We start from the raw sequence: 19,971 nt of genomic DNA on the forward strand, positions 1-19,971 counted from the left end.
GGAGGATGTCCGCCCGGAGAGCCATTGGAATGACGATCCTGTCGTTCCGCAGTATAATGCCATCGACCACGGATAGTTCAGTCTTGACATTCTGGAACTGTGGGCACCGCCCCTTTGGCCAGCCATGCTGCAGGTTGTGTAGGACTTGAAGGAGGGTGGCGTCCTCCTGTGTCGCCTGACGAATTTGCTGCAGCTTCTCATCCGTTGCCGGGAGCGTCTCCTTGCACCACTGTGCATGAGCTTCCACATCATTGATGGACGCCAGTGGCGGGTTGTCAGCGTCCATGGCTCGTGATAACGTGTCAGCTATCACAAGGTCCTTGCCAGGGGTGTAGACCAGCGTGAAGTCGTACCTGCGCAACTTCATCATCATGCGCTGTAGGCGCGGCGTCATATCATTGAGGTCCTTGTCAATGATATTGACCAGCGGCCTATGATCCGTTTCCACGATGAAAGTGGGGAGACCGTACACATAGTGGTGGAATTTGGTCACTCCTGTTATTAGCCCTAGGCACTCCTTTTCTATCTGTGCATACCTGCACTCTGTGGCGGTCATCGCCCGTGAAGCGTAAGCCACTGGAACCCAGTCCAACTGGTCATCCTGTTGCAGTAGCACAGCACCAATCCCATGTTGACTGGCGTCAGTGGAGATCTTGGTAGGTTTCACCGGGTCAAAAAATGCAAGCGTTGGAGCTGCCATCAGCTGGTATCTTAGATCATCCCATTCAGCCTGGTGAGCCTGGGTCCAGGCAAACTCTGTGTCCTTCCGTGTCACGTTCCTCAACGCCTTTGTCCGTGCTGCCAGGTTGGGTATGAATTTACCAAGGAAGTTGACGAATCCCAGGAACCTTAGAACCGCTTTCTTGTCCTGTGGTCGCTGCATGCTCTGAATTGCAGCGATCTTCTCAGCGTCCGGCTTCACCCCGTGCTCTGAGATTGTGTCGCCCAGGAATGTCAGAGAGGACTGTGCGAAAGTGCACTTGGCCCGGTTGAGCTTGAGTCCAAAGTGGTGTATCCTCTGGAAGACTTGCTTCACCCTCACAATATGGTCTTTCTCCGTCGCCGACCATATGATGATGTCATCCACATAGACACGTACGCCTTCGATGCCTTCTACCATCTGCTCCATGATTCTGTGGAAGATTTCGGATGCAGATATAATGCCGAAGGGCATCCGATTATAGCAGTACCTTCCAAACGGCGTGTTGAAGGTGCATAGCAGGCGGCTGGACTCATCGAGCTGCATTTGCCAGAAACCCTGTGAGGCATCAAGCTTGGTGAAGATGCGAGCGTTTGCCATTTCGCTCGTGATTTCCTCGCGCTTGGGGATCGGGTAGTGTTCCCTGCGAATGTTCTTATTCAGGTCTTTGGGATCTAGACAGATCCGAAGTTCACCAGACGGCTTCTTGACGCACACCAGCGAGCTGACCCAGTCGGTCGGCTGTGTGACTCTTGAGATGACGCCTTGAGTCTGGAGACGCTGAAGTTCGGCTTTTAGCTTGTCCCGCAATGGAGCCGGGACCCTCCGTGGGGCATGAACAACCGGTATGGCTGTCTCTTTGAGCAAGATTCTGTACGTGTAGGGCAGTGTACCCATGCCCGAGAAAACGTCGGGGTAGTCGGTGAGTAGCAGCTGTATGTCCTCGTAAATGCGTGATGATGCAGCCGTGTGCATGAAAATCCGCTGAATGAGCTGCAAATCCTTGCAGGCTTGAGCGCCGAGCAGCGAGGACCTGTTGTCTTCCACAATCTCAAAGCGTAGGCCTGTTACGACAGTTTTGTTGGCAACTTGTAGGTGGCAGGATCCCTTGGAGATGATCGGGTTGCCGTTGTAGTCAGTGAGCTTGCATGCTGCAGGTAACACCTCGTGCGTCCCTGGGACCGATGCGAGATCTTTGCTCGTTAGCAAGTTTGCTGAGGCTCCCGTGTCCAGTTTGAACGTGATGGGGAAGTCCTGTACGTGCACCGTGGCAGTCCATTCACTTGCAGAGTTGATGGCATGCACGTGTCGAGGTTGTGTCGTCAGCTCCTGTGGTCCCGCTGTGGCATTAATAATGCCAATGCTGTACGTGTGCTCCCAGGAGTTGAATTCTTCATGGTCGGAAAAATTGTCGCCGGGAGCCTGAGTGTTCGTGACATCAACCGTGCGGACTTTCAGGTTGCCATGCCGTTGAGTGGACGAGTGAAATTTAGCTGTGGATTGACATTGGGAGGCAAAGTGATTCATTTTTGAACACTTTCTGCACCTTTTTCCTTGGGCAGGACATTGCCCTTTTAAGTGGGAGGAGCCGCAGTAATGACACGTCATGACGTCATGCGTATGCTGCGTTCGCGCATGCGCATTGCGGTTTTCAGACCAGGGCCGGTATTGCGAGTAGTGCGCATGCGCGGACCGATCACTTCCGGGATCGCGTCTTTCAGGACGGTGCGCATGCGCAGACGGGCCAGAGAACGGAAGAGACGGCCTGGAAAACGGAAGAGACGACCTGTGAGGGGAATTCACCATCTTTATATCGTCCTCGTGGTGGATGTTTTGTAAGGTATGTTTTTCAAATAGCTCCTGTACCTGCTGCATTTTCTGCTCCTGTAACAAGCATTTTTCTATGGTAGTTTTTAGTGTTAAATCGTTTTGCAGTAATAGTGAGTCTCTTAGTTTTTTGTCAGCAAGACCATAGATTAGCTGATCTCTGATGAGTGAGTTTGTTAAATCACCAAAGTTGCAGCCTTGTGCCAGCAAGCGTAACTCTGTGACCAAGTGGGTGATAGTCTCCCCTTGTTTTTGGAGTCTGTGACGGAGGGTGAATCTTTCAATGATTTCATTGGATTGAGACTTATAGTGTTCATCCAATTTTGCCATTATCACTTGAAACTTAGTTTTGTCTTCAGTATCCGCATATGTGAACGAGTTATATGTGTCTACCAGTTGCTGGCCACACGATGTGATTAAAAGTGCAATTTTCTTTCCATCGGTGGCTGTATGTAAGTCCTGAGCTAACAAGTACATTTCAAATTGTTGTTTGAACATTTTCCAATTATAATTTAAATTACCTGTAGCTCTCATTGGCGCTGGAAGTACCGTGTGTTCCATTGTTGCAGAAAGTCGTCTGAAATTGAGAGGCTGCAAAGTCTGGTGGCCTGCCTGTTGCTGGTGCTTCTTCTTTGTCTGCTGTCTTTGTCTTTCTTTGTCTTGCTGGTAGCGCTGGTTCCCTCTGTTCAGAGAATCCACTCCTGTACCATGTTATGCTTCTTGAAAGAATGCTCGAAGTCGTCTTTAGGTTAAGGATGATTTATTGTGTCCCACAATAAATTACAGATTACACTTGATAAAAAGGCTGCTCTTCAATGTTCTGCAACTAGGCCCCAAACAGACTAGCACCCTCCAGCTTCTTGCACCTCTTGCCACTCCAACCCCTCCGGTTCCAAGTGGCGGAGGCGGGCCTTCGGCGTTCCTTTTATGGGTGTCCCCGCGCTGCCCCCTGGTGACTCAGGCGAGGATCACCACACACTGATTTCTTTATTATGGGGAGATCTCTGTTGCCGGGGTTCAGGAAGCGTAATATTCTGCTATTGTTATTTCATGTCATGTCCCGCATCTGGTAGATGTGGTGCTGGAGAGGGTGCCGACCCAACGGCCGGCCTGGAGTTTAGATATAGGGCTGTTAGGTCTGGTATTTTGTGTGAGGGTAGCGAGGACAATTGATTAGTATGTAGATTTCTTGAAAAAAAATTAATTTAGATTTCCAATTTTCTTTTCCAATTAAGGGGCAATTTTAGCGTGGCCAATCCACCTCACCTGCACATTTTTGGGTTGTGGGGATGAAACCCACATAGACATGGGGAGAATGTGCAAATTCCCCAAGGACAGTGACCCAGGACTGGGATTCGAACCTGGGTCCTCAGCGCCATAGGCTAACCACTGTGCCAAGTGCCACCCTATCTGGGCCTGTTTCTAATGTGCCTCTGTTGTCTCTAATTTGCGCCATCTCTCTAGTGGCTGCCTGCATTCTCAGCTAGTGTGCCCGCAGGCGGCTGGCTTTGTCTCCGTATTCGTATAGGGTCCCCCTTGTCTGGTGGAGTTGGTGTACCGCTTTCCTTATGGAGAGCAGGTCAAAGTCCATTTGTAGCTTTTTCCTCTCCGCCTGGAGCTCTACAGTCGGGGCCTCTGCTCTACCAATATTGATCTTCAGTTCCTCCCTCTCACTAAACCCTGTGTTCCCCAACATTTTTGGTATCTTATTTTATCCTCATTTGTAAATACAGAACCAAAGTATGTATTTAGTTACTCAGCCATTTCTTTATCCCCCCATTATAAATTCTCCAAGGCTTTGCAGAATAACCTTGAGCAGCTCAGGGCTTTCCCGGCCTGGTTCAAACTGCATCACCTTGGCATGAGCGGCAGCAGACCAGGTTAGTTGACTGAAACAACAGCAAGTGCACTCATAGAGAGGCAGTGATGGGAACACAGATGTTGTCACCCTGTGAGAAGACAGCAAAATTGTGCACAACGGAGCCACTGCTTATTTCCTTAGTATTTTTAAAGGAGGATTTCTCAGCAATGTTAGTAATCTGATGGGGGACCAGTTCTATCCTGAGCACTGAGTTCCAAAGCCATTATGGTAGTAACCTGAGCCTACATGACACCAAACATGGGTCTCATGGAGAGTATGGCGACACAGTGGTTAGCACTGCTGCCTCACTTCGCCAGGGATCTGAGTTTGATTCCCAATCTTGGGTGATTGTCTGTGTGGAGTCTGTAGATTCTCCCCATGTCTGCGTGGGTTTCCTCTGGGTGCTCCAGATTCCTCCCACATTCCAAAGATATGCAGGTTAGGTAGATTGACCATGCTAAATTGCCCATAGTGTCCATAGGTTAGGTGGGGTTACGGGGATCGGGACGGGGGAATGGGCCTACATAGAGTGCTCTTTCAGAGGGCTGGTGCAGACTCAATGGCCCGAAAGGCTTCCTTCTGCGCTGTAGGGATTCTATGGATTCTCTGATTCTCATGACTTCAAGCTTCCACTGCAGCACTGAGATATTTGGGTGCTTTCTGTCTGTGCTAAGATAGAAGTCAAGACAGTGACCACCAGGTACTGCATCACAGGCGGAAGCTGCAAGTGTTGTTGGCCAGCGCTATCATGTTGGAATGGATGGACTCCAAGCTGCACATGATGCCTTGAAGCATCAAGTTGTAGCTGGGCTCCTCCATGCTCTTTATCAGTCACAAAGTGTGATCTGAGAGGTCTGCCAATATGCCAGACATCTTAGTGTGCATGATCATCGACGTTCTCTTGAATGCTACCCCACTGAAGTCCTCATCTGAATCCCATGCAGAAGAACTTGTCTATGGCCTCACCCTTCAGTAAGCTGGCACACAAACTATCCTCTCCAGATCTGGCTTCAGCCCACTCATGCTCAGTGATTCCCCACATGCAGACCTTGGTACGGTATTACTCTCTAAGGTACGTGCAGTGCCAGTATTTGAGCTAGTGATTGTGAGTGTCGATCAAGTAATGGTTCTTCTTCATCACAGGTCTGGTGCTGCTCTTTCCCTTATATGACTGTAATGGCTGGCCAGATACTTAAGACCATAAAACATTGGAGCATAATTAGGCCATTTGGCCCATCGAGTCTACTCCGCCATTCAATCATGGCTGATACATCACTCAGCCCCACTCTCCTGCCTTCACCCCATAACCCTGACCCCCTTATTAATCAAGAATCTATTTATCTCTATCTTAAAGGCACTCAGTGCCTTGCGTAGCCTTCTAAGGCAATGAGTTTCACAGATTCACGATCCTCTAGCTGAATAAATTCCTGCTCCTCTCTGTTTTAAAGGACCATGCCTTCAGTCTGACACTGTGCCCTCAGTTCTAGTTTCTCCTACTAGTGGAAACATCCTTTCCATGTTCACTCTATCCAGGACTCTCAGTATTCTGTAAGTTTCAATGAGATCCCCCTTCCATCAAGAATAGAGTCCTCAACCACTCCTCATAAGACAAGTTCTCCATTGCGGGGATCATTTCTGTGAACCTCCTCTGGACCGTCTCCAACGCCAGCACATCCTTCCTTAGGCTCAGGGCCCTAAACCGCTCATAATATTCCAAATGGGGTCAGACCAGAGCCTTTTACAGCCTCAACAGTACATCACTGCTCTTATATTCTAACACTCTTGAAATGAATGATAACTGTATTTACCTTCCTAATTGCCAACTGAACCGGCATTTTAACTGTGGTAGTCACCACTGATGTATATATTGTATATATTGGGCAGCACGGTAGCATTGTGGATAGCACAATCGCTTCACAGCTCCAGGGTCCCAGGTTCGATTCCGGCTTGGGTCACTGTCTGTGCGGAGTCTGCGCATCCTCCCCGTGTGTGCGTGGGTTTCCTCCGGGTGCTCCGGTTTCCTCCCACAGTCCAAAGATGTGCAGGTTAGGTGGATTGGCCATGATAAATTGCCCTTAGTATCCAAAAATTGCCCTTAGTGTTGGGTGAGGTACTGGGTTATGGGGATAGGGTGGAGGTGTGGGCTTGGGTAGGGTGCTCTTTCCAAGAGCTGGTGCAGACTCGATGGGCTGAATGGCCTCCTGCACTGTAAATTCTATGATTCTATGATTCTATGATATAGAGGATGACGGTGTAGGTGTTGTGTGGTAAGGCCCTGTACTACAGGTACGGGGATAGTTCCCTGCCTCCTAGCTCCGCCCAGTACGCAGAGTATAAATATGTGTGCTCCCAGTGCAGCAGCCACTTCGTCAGCTGCTGTAGGAGGTCACACATCTTAGTGTAATAAAGCCTCGATTGCATCCAACTCTCGACTTTGTGTAATTGATTGTACATCAATTTATTACACTAAGTTTTCAGAAGATGGACCTCTGCATCAAGCCGGATTCGCCTGCAGCTGGATCCGCAATCAGACAACGCCAAAAAGGACTTTCAACATTGGCTAGCCTGTTTCGAAGCGTACATCGGGTCTGTGCCAGACCAAATTCCAGAAGCTCAGAAGATTCAGATCAGGAGATTCACTCTCCTCACTGACCAACGGTCAGTTGCCTTCATGTTCAACAACACGCAGCGGGGCAAGATCAAAAACGATAAGAGCTTGAAGTGGAGGATCGAGTTCTCCACCTACAACTACGAGATTTTGTATCATGTTTTGTAAACGGGCACCCGTTTGGTCCTCTCCTTCTCAATGGTCGTCCTTGCGAGTGGTTTTGGACTTTGGCGGGGTGGTGGGGGGTAGGGGTGTAGTAACCTGCACAGGACTGATCCAGCTGGGGATGATTGTTCCCCGTGCTCAATTGGACTGAGTAAACCCAGCACTAGCATAAAATGCTGGCGGCTGTAGAGCCTGCTAAAAAAGGAATGAGGATCCGGTGAAAGGTAACCGGGCCCTGTGCATGTATGATGCTGTTGCTGAAATAAAGGACTTTTAAGAATCTCGTTGGACTCCCCTGGCTTTATCACTCATCCTGAAAAAGACTCCTTTATTCCCACTCTTTGCCTTCTGCCAGTCAGCCAATCCTTTATTCATGCCAGTACCTTGCCCCGAACACCATGGGCTCTTATTGCATTTAGCAGTCTCCTGTACGGCACCTTGTAAAAGGCCTTCTGGAAATCCAAATAGATCACAACCACTGGCTCTTCTTTGTCTAACTTCCTCATTACCTCCTCAAAGAATTCTAACAGATTTATCAAGTATGACCTCCCCTTGATGAAGCCGTGCTGACTCAGTCCTATTTTACCATGTACTTCCAAGTACTCCGCAATCTCATCCTTAATAATGCACTCCAAAATCTTAACAACGGCCAATGTCAGGCTGACCCCCATAATTTTCCCTCTCTGCCTCCTTCTGTTCTTAAACAGGGGTGTGCAATAGCCATTTTACAGTCCTCTGGGACCCTTCCTGACTCCACTGATTCCTGAAAGATCATCATCAATGCATCCATAGTGCATCAACCTCGTGTGCGAGGCTGGCTTTAATGCAGTTAAAGATGGTGCACCTGATGAGGCCGAGGGTGAGCCAGTTGTTTGAGAGGGTGGAGGACATTTGCGAGTGGTGTCGGAGAGGTCCGGCCAACCATGTGCATATGTTCTAGTTCTGTCCTAAGTTGGAGAAATTTTGCGGGTCGTTTCTCAGTACCATGTCAGCGATCCTGCATACAGACTTGGAGCCTGGTCCCCTGGGGGCCATATTTAGGGTGTCGGACCTGCAGATGGGAGTGGCGGCAGATGTTTTAGCCTTCATCTTGCAGATTGTTCGCAGGCGGGTCTTGTTGGGGTGGAGGTCAGCTTCTTCGCCCCAAGCCTTGGTATAGCTTGGGGACCTGATGGACTTTCTGTATTTGGAAAAGCTTAAGTTTGCTTTGAGGGGGGAGATTTAGGGGTTCCACAAGATATGGCCTGTTTATTCTACACTTTAAAGAGATGGTTATAAGCAGCTGTTAACGGGAGGTGGTGGTTGGCTCGGGGGGTGTTTTGTTTTAGGTATAATATGTTAAAAAACAAATAAAAAAATATATTTTAAAAAATCTTTTTATTGGCATTTTCAAAATTATATACATTGCCATTCATTTTCATTTATTGTACAGTCACAAAGGTTTCTTCTTAAGTTTCTCTATTTACAGTCTGCTGACGTCTGTCTCAGCATACAATCCCCCCCCCCCCGCCCACATCTCCAGCTCCCCTCCTTCTTCTATTGCTTCCTCAAGAACTGCTGGTGTTGCTCTGTCTTCTCCAAATGTAGGTCTCCATGTGGCTGCAGCAGAGTATTACAATGCAAATGACCTTTTGCAGACCCATCCAGATACCTAAACATCTGCTTTAACAGCTTTGTGGGTTTCTTACTAATCTTCCTGATGGTCTCCATGCATTGATTGATACTAATGTTGCTCAGGTGTAATGGGGTTGCAGAACAGAGTCATGAGCCAGATGTGTAGAATGTTGCCGCGTCTCCTAGCAGCCAGCTTGTCATATTGATGGAAGGAATATCAAAATATTTGTAGGTTAGGTGGATTGGCTATGCTAAATTGCCCCTTAGTGTCCAAAATGTTAAGTGGGGCTATGGGTAGGGAAGGGGATTGGGTCTGAGTGGATGCACTTTCGGCGGGTCACTGAAGTCTTGATGGGCCAAATGGCCTTCGTCTGCACTGTAGGTATTCTATGGTTCTATGAGATAGTTGAGGGTCAAAGAGTAAGTACATTCTTACAGCTTCCTGAATAACTTGCATGACCCTGTTCCTCTGATTGGAGATTAGTTAAACATTTATAGAATGGGAGCCTACCAGTCCACGAATATTGCTTGCTGGGATCCTGCTGCATTGATCACACTGTGTTTATGGTCATTGATACATTGGACATAAGGGAAACTAGCTACTGCTGCAAATAATCTAATGTTGGCTGTTGAGGTCAATGGAATGGTGATGCATTGTTTAGTTCCAGCAAGCAGAGCATTGGTAACCTGCTTAGTAAACTTGTACACTGCATTTAGGGATCTGTCTGGTGTATTGCACTTTGATCTGATATGTTGTTATTCTTTGTTTTGAGATCCAGAATGATTTGATGAGTGGATGATAAAGAAACCAACAATCTTAAGATTGAAGCAAAACTAATTTATTGAATAATGATTAAATTAAATTGAGTTTGCACACTCTGCTGAGCTACAACTATTAATTCAGTAATCTATCATCTAATATTAACCAATGAGGTACTCGTGCTACTTATTTCGCTAAACTAACTATTGCTAGAGCTGTGATCAATTCCTCTGCTAACATTGAACTATCCAAGATTCCCTGAGCTCTGATATTTATACTGGGAACTGGTGCCCTCTTGTGTTTGAATTACACTGAGATGTAATAATTAACCCTTCAATGGGACACCTGTATACATATTATTACACTGTCGTCTGCAGCAGACTGGAAAAAGTCAGTGGTAAAGTGTTAAGAGCTCTGGTGACTTTTTCAGTATCACTGGTAAAGAAAGTATTGTCCCCTGGTTTGATAGGCCACTGGTGATGTTGCAGGAAACTATTGGAGTCTGTGACAGCCTGTGTAGGTGAATAGTCTCTGATACACTGTTGCCCAGGCAAATACAAGAAAATAATTCTTGGTATATACACTGTGATGGGTATATCTTCCTAGAAGCATCCCTGCCTCTGCTGTTGTCCTCTAATAGGCCCAGCTAATTGTTGAGAGTACTGCAGCTCCACTTCCTCTCACCCCACGTCCAGATAAATAACACTGGCAAAGCAGCACCCACATATAGCAAAAGAAAAGTGCTTAGGAAGCTAGAAACTTTTCTGGCATTCCGAAAAACATAATGGCACATAGTTCCTGTGATTTAATTATCTGCAGGTATATCTCCCTTGTTATGTCAGTGTCTCTGAGAGTTGATCTTGCTAGATATTAGAGACAGATAGGGCGCTATGCAGGACTTCTATAATTTTGTATGAAAATTACACAGGAATCCTAATTATATGATAGCACCCTGATTTGTATGTATTCGTGAAGCCCCCCCATCACCCCTCACTAAAAAAGAACTGTGTGGTAAAGATAAGGTAAGCGGGAATGCAGTAATAAATATTAAGCAGTGATTTTAATTGCATGCTTGCCCTGTACCCACAATGTGGACAGTTAAAATAACTCCTAAGTTTTTCTTTTGCTGTTATCCCACGTGCATTACTGATAGCTTAGCTAAACTCTCAAAACAATCATAGAATTCCTATAGTGCAGAAGGAGGCCATTGATCCCATCTGCACCGACCATCTGAAAGAGCACCCGACCAGGCCCAATCCCCCACCCTATCCCTTTAACCCCACCTAAACTTTGAACTCTTAGGGACAATTTAGCATGGCCAATCCACCTAACCTGCACATCTTTGGATTGCTGGAGGAAACCAACGCAGACACGGGGAGAACATACAAACTCCACAGAGACAGTCACCCAAGGTTGGAATCAAACCTGGGTCCCTAGCACTGTGAGGCAGCAGTAACATCCACTGTAACATTGGAGTTAAATTTTTGCCTAAAAGTGATCTAAGATATGAGAGCAAAAATGATGTACACTGAGCAGGACAGGAAGCAGCCAAAACATAACAGCTAATAAAGGAAGATGATGGAACAGGAAAAAGCACACTTAAATCTACATTTTCTGTTGTTTCAGGAACTATAATCCATCGTCATCGTATTCCACTTCCAATTCCAAATGATGATCAGTTTTACACAGTGGATCACTTCAATATTTGTCAAGAAATTGTTTTCTACTCCAAGACATTTATGATTGTAGACTGTGACCAGTTCACAAAAAATTTTCTGCAGAAAATGGGTGTCAAACTGAATCCACCTGGCTGCATTCCTGAAGATCCTTACACTTCAAAGCGCGAAGAAGTAAGAACAACCTTTTGTAACAGAGGAAACGTATATTTGGAAAATTAACTTATCAAATATGTCCATGAAATAATATTCTAATCTGAACAATATTAAGCAGAATGGAAATTGCCAGTACTCCTATAATAAGCTATGAAATATTTCATGGCTTAATTTATGTGTTTTGATGTGATGGCGTTAACATGAAAGTCAGCATAATAGCTATGGTTTATAAATTGATTTTTGTTTTACTAACTCACAACTTGATGCCACCAGAGTGATGCAACTTAAAGTCTTTTCTTCTTGCCCTTTTCCTTCTAAGTGGATTTCTCATCTTCTGCATGCCGAAAGCGCAACCCTGTTGTTCAGAGACCTCGGCCAGGATTCTCCGAGCCCACGCCAGTTCGGAGAATCTCTGTTGACGGCGAAAATTCCCGCCACACCGTTCCGACACCAGGACACGATTCTCCAGCGACCAGAGAATCAGCGGCAGTCGCGCGCGTGTGGTCGATACGGCGCCAGTCATGGGCCGTTGAAAGAGGCCCCCGCGGCAATTCTCCACGGTCGACCGGCCAAGTCTCCGCCGGGTTTCGCCGGTTTGGTTCACATATGGTACCAACTGCCGGGAGCTCGGACCCGCGGCAGTGGTGGCCGTCCTGGTGGGGGGCAGGGGGATCAGACTCTTGGGGGGCCCTCCACAATAGCCAGGCCCGCTATTGGGGTCTACCAATCGGCGGGCGCGTGTGATCTGGGGGAGCCTACCTTCTTCCGCGCTGGCCCTCTGTGTCGCTATGTGATGTTGCGCGACGCCAGGACGGAAATGGCCATCACACGCATGCGTTGGCCGGACACGGCCACCGCGGGCATCTGTTGACCTGTGCCGTAGTGCAGGGCTGCTTATCGGCGCCGGAGCTGCATGGAGCATTCTGGCGCCGTGCAGGCCTCCTGTGGGCCACTGAATCACTGGGCCAAGAGGCCTATTGACACCGGCGTGAAACACTCTGGTGATTACGCCGGCGTCAACACTTAGCCGGGATTTTGGAGAATCCCAGCCCTCGTATTCTTTAGAACACAACTGTGCTGCTCTGGCATATACATGGAACATAGAACATACAGTGCAGAAGGAGGCCATTCAGCCCATCGAGTCTGCACTGACCCACTTAAGCCCTCACTTCCACCCCATCCCCGTACCCCAATAAACCCTCCTAACCTTTTTGGTCACTAAGGGCAATTTATCATGGCCAATCCACCAAACCGGCACGTTTTTGGACTGTGGGAGGAAACCAGAGCACCCGGAGGAAACCCACGCAGACACGGGGAGAACGTGCAGACTCACAGAGACAGTGACTCAAGCCAGGAATCAAACCTGGGACACTGGTGCCGTGAAGCCACAGTGCTATCCACTTGTGCTACGGTGCTGCCCATAAAGTTGGACTTTTATTGAATTCAGCTCTCTCCAATAATTTGTTAGGTCACAAGTTGAAATAAATGACAAAAGATTTTAGAACCTCATCAAATCTGGACTGGCAGCACTGTGGCGCAGTGGTTGGCACTACTGCCTCACATCGCCAAGGAAATGAATTCGATCCCGGCCCCGGGTCACTCCATGTGGAGTTTGCACATTCTCGCCATGTCTGTGTGGGTCTCACGCCCACAACCTAAAGATGTGCAGGATAGGTGGATTGGCCACGCTAAATTGCCCTTTAATTCGAAACAAAAATGGATTGGGTACTTTAAATAATTTTTTTAAAATTTGGCGGATGACTCATTAATTTCCAGTCATGCAATGGTGTTATCTTTAGTTGTCCCAGTTCAGTAAATAAGTGTGTTTACTTGCTCTTCTTCTGACTTATTAAGCCAGAAATAATAAATAAATGTTAAAGGCAGCATGGTGGCGCAATGATTAGCAGTGCTGAAGACCCGGGTTCGATCCCAGCCCCGGGTCATTGTCTGTGTGCAGTTTGCACATTCTCCCTATGACTGTGTGGGTTTCACCCCCACAACCTAAAGGTGTGCATGTTAGGTGGATGACCACACTAAATTGCTGCTTAATTGGAAAAAATAATTGGGTACTCTAAATTTTTTTTAAAATCTTTTCCTCCAAAGACTCCAATTTTGCGATTGATCTAGGCCTTGGGTGAGTCCAATGGAATTGGAATTGTGGTGATCTATGTTAAAGAAGTTTAAAGTGTGGGTACAGCTTGGGACTTCTGGTGGCGTGGGCACGCAGGGCGGCCGCAGCGCAAACAGCTCCTGCCAGTGGCCGCGAGTCGGGGCGATTTCGGGGAAATTCCCGAGTTTCAACGCACCCCCCCGACTACCGTCGGCCTTTGGGGCTGTCGCGAGCAGCTACCGGGGCCGGTTTAAAAACCGGTGAAGAACCCCGCGCGGGTGTTGGGGCGGCGGGGGCTGAGGTCCTGGGCCCAGCGCGGCGTCGGGGCCAGAGCAGCGGGGGCGGAGCTACGAGGAGGCCGAGGAGGCAGGCCCGAGTCCAGGACACCATGTAAGTGCGGTGTCCCACAACGGATGGCTCCCACCTAGGAGGAAGAAAGAAGGCTGGAACCTAGTCCCAGTGGAGTTCTGGATGAGTACAGAGGGGAAAGGAAGAGAGCTGGAAGATTTAAAGAAATTTAAAGAAGTTTGGTGAAGTTTTTTTCCCCTCCCCTTTGTCTTTAAAAAAAGAATAATTCAGATTGATGAAGGACAGAAGGGTGGAGGGAGAGAGAGGAGAAGAGAAAGAACATGATAAACAATAAGCTGCTAAAGGATGCGAAAAGCAGCGTCGAAGAAAGGAGGAAACGCGGCGTCTCCGCTGAAGGAGAAGACGAATAAAGGTGGTGATAGGATGGCGAAAGCCGAACTGCAAACCACTGTTTACGGTGGAGAAGATGACCGAGGTGATGGCGGTGGAGCTGGAAAAACAGTTTGCGAGGCACAGGGAGGCCTGGAAAAAGGAGACAGCGGTTGCATTGAAGTTACTGGTGGAGGAGGCAATCGCCCCGATAATTGCCCCAATGAAGGTGGCGGTGGCAAAGGCATTGGCCGAGGTGAGAGAGCAGGGCGAGAAGATGAAAGAAGTGGAGGAAGCCATGTCACGACACAGCAACCAGGTTACCTTGATGGGAGATGAGTTGCGGAGGGCTGTGGAGATTAATAGAGGTCTCCGAGCAAAGCTGGAAGACTTGGAAAACCGCTCAAGGCGGCATAATTTGAGAATTGTGGGCTTGCCCGAAGGTACAGAGGGCCCAAGGCCAACACAATACTTCTCTAAGAAGTTGGCGGAGCTGATGGGGGGGGGGGGGAGAGCCCCTCCCAGTACAAGCTAGACCGAGCCGATTGGTCATTAAGGCCGAAGCCCAAAGTGGATGAGCCGCCAAGGGCAGTAATTATCTGCTTCCATAAGTTTTGCATGAAGGTGAAGGTGTTAAGTGTTAAACTGGGCAAAGCAGAAGCGGGAGGTACTATGGGATGGTACTGCGGTCCGGATCTACCAGGACTTGACGGTGGAGTTGGCAAAAGGACGAGCGGCGTTTGGGCGAGTGAAGGCGACGTTGTACAAGAAGGGGGTGCGATTTGGTATGGTGTACCCAGCGAGGTTGAGGGTAACGGATAACGGCAAAGACTTTTATATTGAGACAGCGGATGTGGCTGAGGCGTTCGTGAAGGCAGAAGGCTTGGGACAGACATGAAGAGCGGAGCTGGAAGAGAGACTGTGGACTGTGTTCGAACAGCTGGAAAATGTATAAATGTTATAACTTTCTTTTTACGGATTTGTATTGTAATCTACTTCTCTTTGTATTGTTATTGAGTTTAAGTTTATGGTGGGTTGATGGGCTCTCAGTGTTGCGATGGTTAAATGTTATGTTAGTGAATTGTATGGGTTGGATTGTTGGGTTTGGTTTTTGTTCTCTGGGACTGGGTGGAAGGGGATGATATGTCTGGGCGGGATGGACCCACCCGCACTAGCTAAAGTCAGCTAGTGAACGGAGGTGAGAGGAGAGGAGGGCTGCGGACATTGGAGCCTGGATAGCAGGCGTCAATGGGCCTACGAGGCGAGCGAGAGGGGGGGGAAGGGTTGGATGCTGGGGGTGTTGTTTCTGGGGGAAAGGTAGGGGGTGTTTTCGGGAGGGGGGAAGGGGTTTGATGTTAACAATGGACAGAGGCGGGTCAGGCTTATGGGGCAGGGCCCAGCGGTATGTTGATGGTGGATAAGAAAGGTGGGGGGGGGGGGGGGGGGTGAGAGACCCCCAGCAAGGATAGTTACGTGGAACGTGTGATGGCTAGGAGGTCCGGTCAAGAGGTCAAGGGTGCTTGCACATCTTAAAAGTCTGAAAGCCGATGTGGCAATGCTGCAGGAGACTCACTTGAGAGTGAAGGACCAGGTTAGACTTAAAAAGGGTTGGGTTAGCCAAGTGTTTCACTCTGGATTTGATGGAACGGCTCGAGGGGTGGCGGTGTTGGTCAGCAAAAGGGTACGCTTCCAGATGGAGAAGGTAGTGGCAGATGAGGGGGGTAGATATGTGATTGTGGCCGTGGCGCTGGACGGGAGATTAGTGGCGCTGGTAAGTGTAAAGGGTTAGATGTATAGTGTATAGGTGAGGGATATGGCCGGGAAGTTGGTGGTGGCTCCGGAGCTGATTAACAAGGTTTTTGAGGAATTCTACGAGAGGTTGTACAGGTCAGATCCACCCGGGGGAGACCGTGAGATGCAGGAATTTCTAGATGTGTTGGAGTACCCGAGGCTAGGGGAGGGAGACAAGGCTACATTAGAAGGAGCAATACTGGAGCAGGAAATAAAAGACGCGATTGGGAGGATGCAGTGGGGGAAGGTGGCAGGGCCGGATGGGTTTCCGGTGGAATATTATAAAAAATTTAAGGATAAGTTGTGGTATCCTGATGGTAGGGATGTTTGACGAGGCGATAGGGAAGGGAGTGCTGCCGCAAACCTTGGGGCAGGCATCGATTTCACTGTTGCTTAAAAAGGATAAGGATCCGACGGAGTGTGGGTCGTATAGGCCCATTTCACTTCTTAATGTGGACGCAAATGTATTGGCAAAGGTACTGGCGGGTAGGCTGGAGGGGTGCCTCCCGAAGATGATAGGTGAGGATCAGACAGGGTTCGTGAAAGGGAGGTAGCTGTTTTCGAATATTAGGAGAGTTTTGAACGTCGTTATGGCACCAGCGGAAGGGAAGGAAACAGAGGTGGTGGTGGCACTGGACGCCGAGAAGGCGTTTGATCCGGTGGAATGGGGGTACCTGATGGCAGTGCTGGAACGGTTTGGGATTGGACCAAGATTTATGAATTGGGTAAAGTTATTATATAAGGAGCCGAAGGCGAGTGTCCGCACGAACAATATCAGTTCAAGGTACTTCTCTCTCCACCGTGGGACGAGGCAGGGACGTCCTCTGTCCCCCCTGCTGTTTGCGCTTGCGATTGAGCCTTTGGCCATCGCATTAAGAAGTTTGGGAGCTAGGGAAGGAATAGTGTGGTGGGGGGATAGAGCATAGGGTGTCCTTGTATGCCGACGACTTGTTGCTGTTGTGTCGGAGCCGAGTGCATCGATAGGAGGAATATTGGAGTTGCAGCAGGTATTTGGGTCTTTCTCTGGGTACAAGCTGAACCTGGTCAAGAGTGAGTATTTTGTGGTGTCTCAGCCGGAGGTGGGGGCAGGGGTGGTGGGGCTGCCATTCCGCAGGGCAGGGACTCACTTTAGGTATTTGGGGGTGCAGGTTGCCCGGGAGTGGGGAAGGCTTCGCAGATACAACATCACTAGTTTGGTGGGGAGAATGAAAGCCGACCTGGCGAGGTGGGATGGTCTCCCTCTGTCACTGGCGGGTCGGGTGCAGGCGGTTAAAGTGAATGTGTTGCCGCAATTTCTGTTTATTTATCAATGCCTACCGATTTTCCTGCCAAAGTCTTTTTTCAGCGAGATTGTGGGGAGGATTACCTCGTTTATATGGGGAGGGAAGGTGGCCAGAGTGAGGAAGGTGCTGCTACAGAGGGGAAGGCAGGCAGGGGGTTTGGGTCTCCCGAACCTGATGTATTACTACTGGGCGGCGAATGTGGAGAAGGTGCGGACCTGGGTCAGAGGGTTTGATTCCAAGTGGGTCAGAATGGAAGAGAGTTCGTGCAGGGGGTCGAGGCTGAAGGCACTAGCAACAGCGCCGCTCCCGATAGCCCCGGGGAAATACTCAGGGGGTCTGTTAATAATAGCTTCATTGAAAATCTGGAGGCAGTTTCGCCAACACTTCGGGTTGGGGGCAGGGTCAAGGGAAATGCCGATTCGGGGGAACCACAGATTTGAGCCAGGGAGGTGGGATGGAAGCTTTTGGAAATGGGAAGAGAAAGGGATTAAGACTCTAAAAGATTTGTTTCCTCGGGGTCGATTTGCAGGATTGAGGGAGCTGGAAGCGAAGTATGGGCTGGAGCAGGGAGAAGTGTTTAGGTATATATGCAGGTTCGGGATTTTGCCAGGAAGGAGATACAGAGCTTCCCGGAGGAACCGGCCTCCACGTTGTTGGAGGGGGTGCTGGCGGCAAGTGGACTGGTGAAGGGGACAGTGTCAGCGGTATACGGAGCTATGTTAGAAAAGGATAAGGCACCACTGGAGGGGATCAAAGCGAAGTGCGAGGAAGAATTGGGAGAGGTTATAGAGGAGGGGGTCTGGTGTGAGGTGCTCCAGAGAGTGAATGCTTCCACCTCATGTGCGAGGTTGGGGCTGATACAGAAAGGTGGTGTACAGGGCACACCTCACGAGGGCAAGGATGAGCTGATTCTTTGAAGGGGTAGAAGATGTGTGTGAATGTTGCCGGGGGGGGGCTAATCATGTTCATATATTTTGCTCCTGTCCAAAGCTAGAGGATTACTGGAAGGAGGTGTTTAGGGTAATTTCCAAGGTGGTGCATGTGAAGCTGGACCCGGGTCCCCAGGAGGCCATATTCGGGGTGTCGGATCAGCCAGGGCTGGAAATGGGTGCGGAGGCAGATATCATAGCCTTCGCCTCGTTGATCGCCCGAAGGCGGATCCTGCTGGGGTGGAGAGCAGCCTCTCCACCCTGTGCCCTGGCGTGGCGAGGGGGGACCTGTTGGAATTCTTGACCCTTGAGAAGGTTAAGTTCAAACTGAGGGGAAGCTCGGAGGGGTTCTACAAGTCATGGGCTCTATTTATTATGTACTTTCAAGAACTGGATAACATCGAACATTAGTTGGGGGGGTGGGGGGTGGTGGCTGTGTATGTTGACGATGGCTATGGGTAATCCCTGATTCCTTTTTTTTCTCTTTGTCATTTGTTTATGTTAACATGCGGGTTGATGTCTGGGCAGGGTGGGAGGATGGGATCGTTGTTACTGTTATGGGGTTTGAGATATTTGTTGTTGGTTATTGATTGTTGTTGGGTGTAAATTCGGGAGAAAAATTGTGAAAAAGGAGAATAAAAATATTTTTAAAAAAGTGTGGGTACAGCTTTTAAGAGCTTACAAGTTTTCAAGATGGTGTTGCTGTTCACTGCGGTCACATGGGCATGTGAAAAGGTTTCCAACTATATCATTGTCCTCAAGGCCACAATCAAGATGGACTATAAACCACTGGTCTCCTTAATGAATGAGAAGGAGCTTGCAAAAATGCCTACTAGGATCCAGAGGTTCCAGCTACGCCTCATGAGATTCACCCACCAGACTATCTATGTCTAAGAAAAGTATTGGACAATGACTAACACACTTCCAAAGGCCACCATGCATTTCTTGACAAAACAGGACATTGACTTTGTTACAGAACTTGAGGCCTACTCCCAGATCACTATCAGGCATTTGCCGGCAACTACAACCAGGCTTCAACAGATCTACGAGGAGCAACTCCATGATAAAAAGTGTGTTAATTCCAGTAATTGTACGTTAAGGAAGAATGAGTCTGAACCTTAAAGCATATTTTTTTCCAAGTCTGCAAAGTAAAGTCAGAGACTCTCCCAGTTCTTCCCAGACACCCAGAGTGAACTCGTTTATATTCAGTGATTTCATAATCATAGAATCTCTACAGTACAGAAGGAGGCCATTCGGCCCATTGAATCTGCACCTATCCTCGCAAAGAGTACCCTGCCTCGGCCCACGCCCCGACCCTATCCCCGTAACCACACCCACCCTTTTGGACACTAAGGAGAAATTTAATATGGACAATCCATCTAACTTGCACATCTTTGGACCTTTCCCAAGTGGGGGCAGCTGTGCTTAATTAGCAACTTAAAGCATTTACTCTATTGCAGCACAATTTCAACATTAACAGAGTGTGCCCAAATCTGCACCTGCTGCTAACAAGGGTGGCCTTGACAGAGATCAAACAGTTGTAGCTAAAATGTGGTTCAAGCAGCAGACCACTTTACAGTCACAGATGGTCTACTGGTCTCTGATGAATAGCTGGTCATCCGAGCCTCCTTGCAGCAGATGTCCTTCAAATGATACATCGGGGTCTTCTGGACATCATTAAGTGCTAAGAATTGGGCCAATCCACCATTTGGTGCCTTGGCATCTCCAAAGTAATAGATGAGACCATTGCAAGTTGCCAGGTTTGTGTGTTGCATGGCCAGGACAAAAGGGAGCCATCCATTCCCACACAATT

The 19,971-nt window shown here is 48.6% G+C and overlaps 1 protein-coding gene across 1 annotated transcript in view; it reads left to right on the forward strand.

The window, feature by feature from the left end:
• Positions 1-19,971, forward strand: part of efhc2 (EF-hand domain (C-terminal) containing 2) — a 218,498-nt gene that overhangs the window by 46,471 nt on the left and 152,056 nt on the right. Inside the window, exon 4 of the mRNA XM_038802085.1 lies at positions 11,162-11,385. Coding sequence (XP_038658013.1) covers positions 11,162-11,385 — 224 coding nt within the window. The remainder of the gene's footprint in view (positions 1-11,161; positions 11,386-19,971) is intronic.

The sequence above is a fragment of the Scyliorhinus canicula genome, chromosome 7 (genome assembly GCF_902713615.1).
Source record: "Scyliorhinus canicula chromosome 7, sScyCan1.1, whole genome shotgun sequence".
Taxonomy (NCBI): Eukaryota; Metazoa; Chordata; class Chondrichthyes; order Carcharhiniformes; family Scyliorhinidae; genus Scyliorhinus; species Scyliorhinus canicula.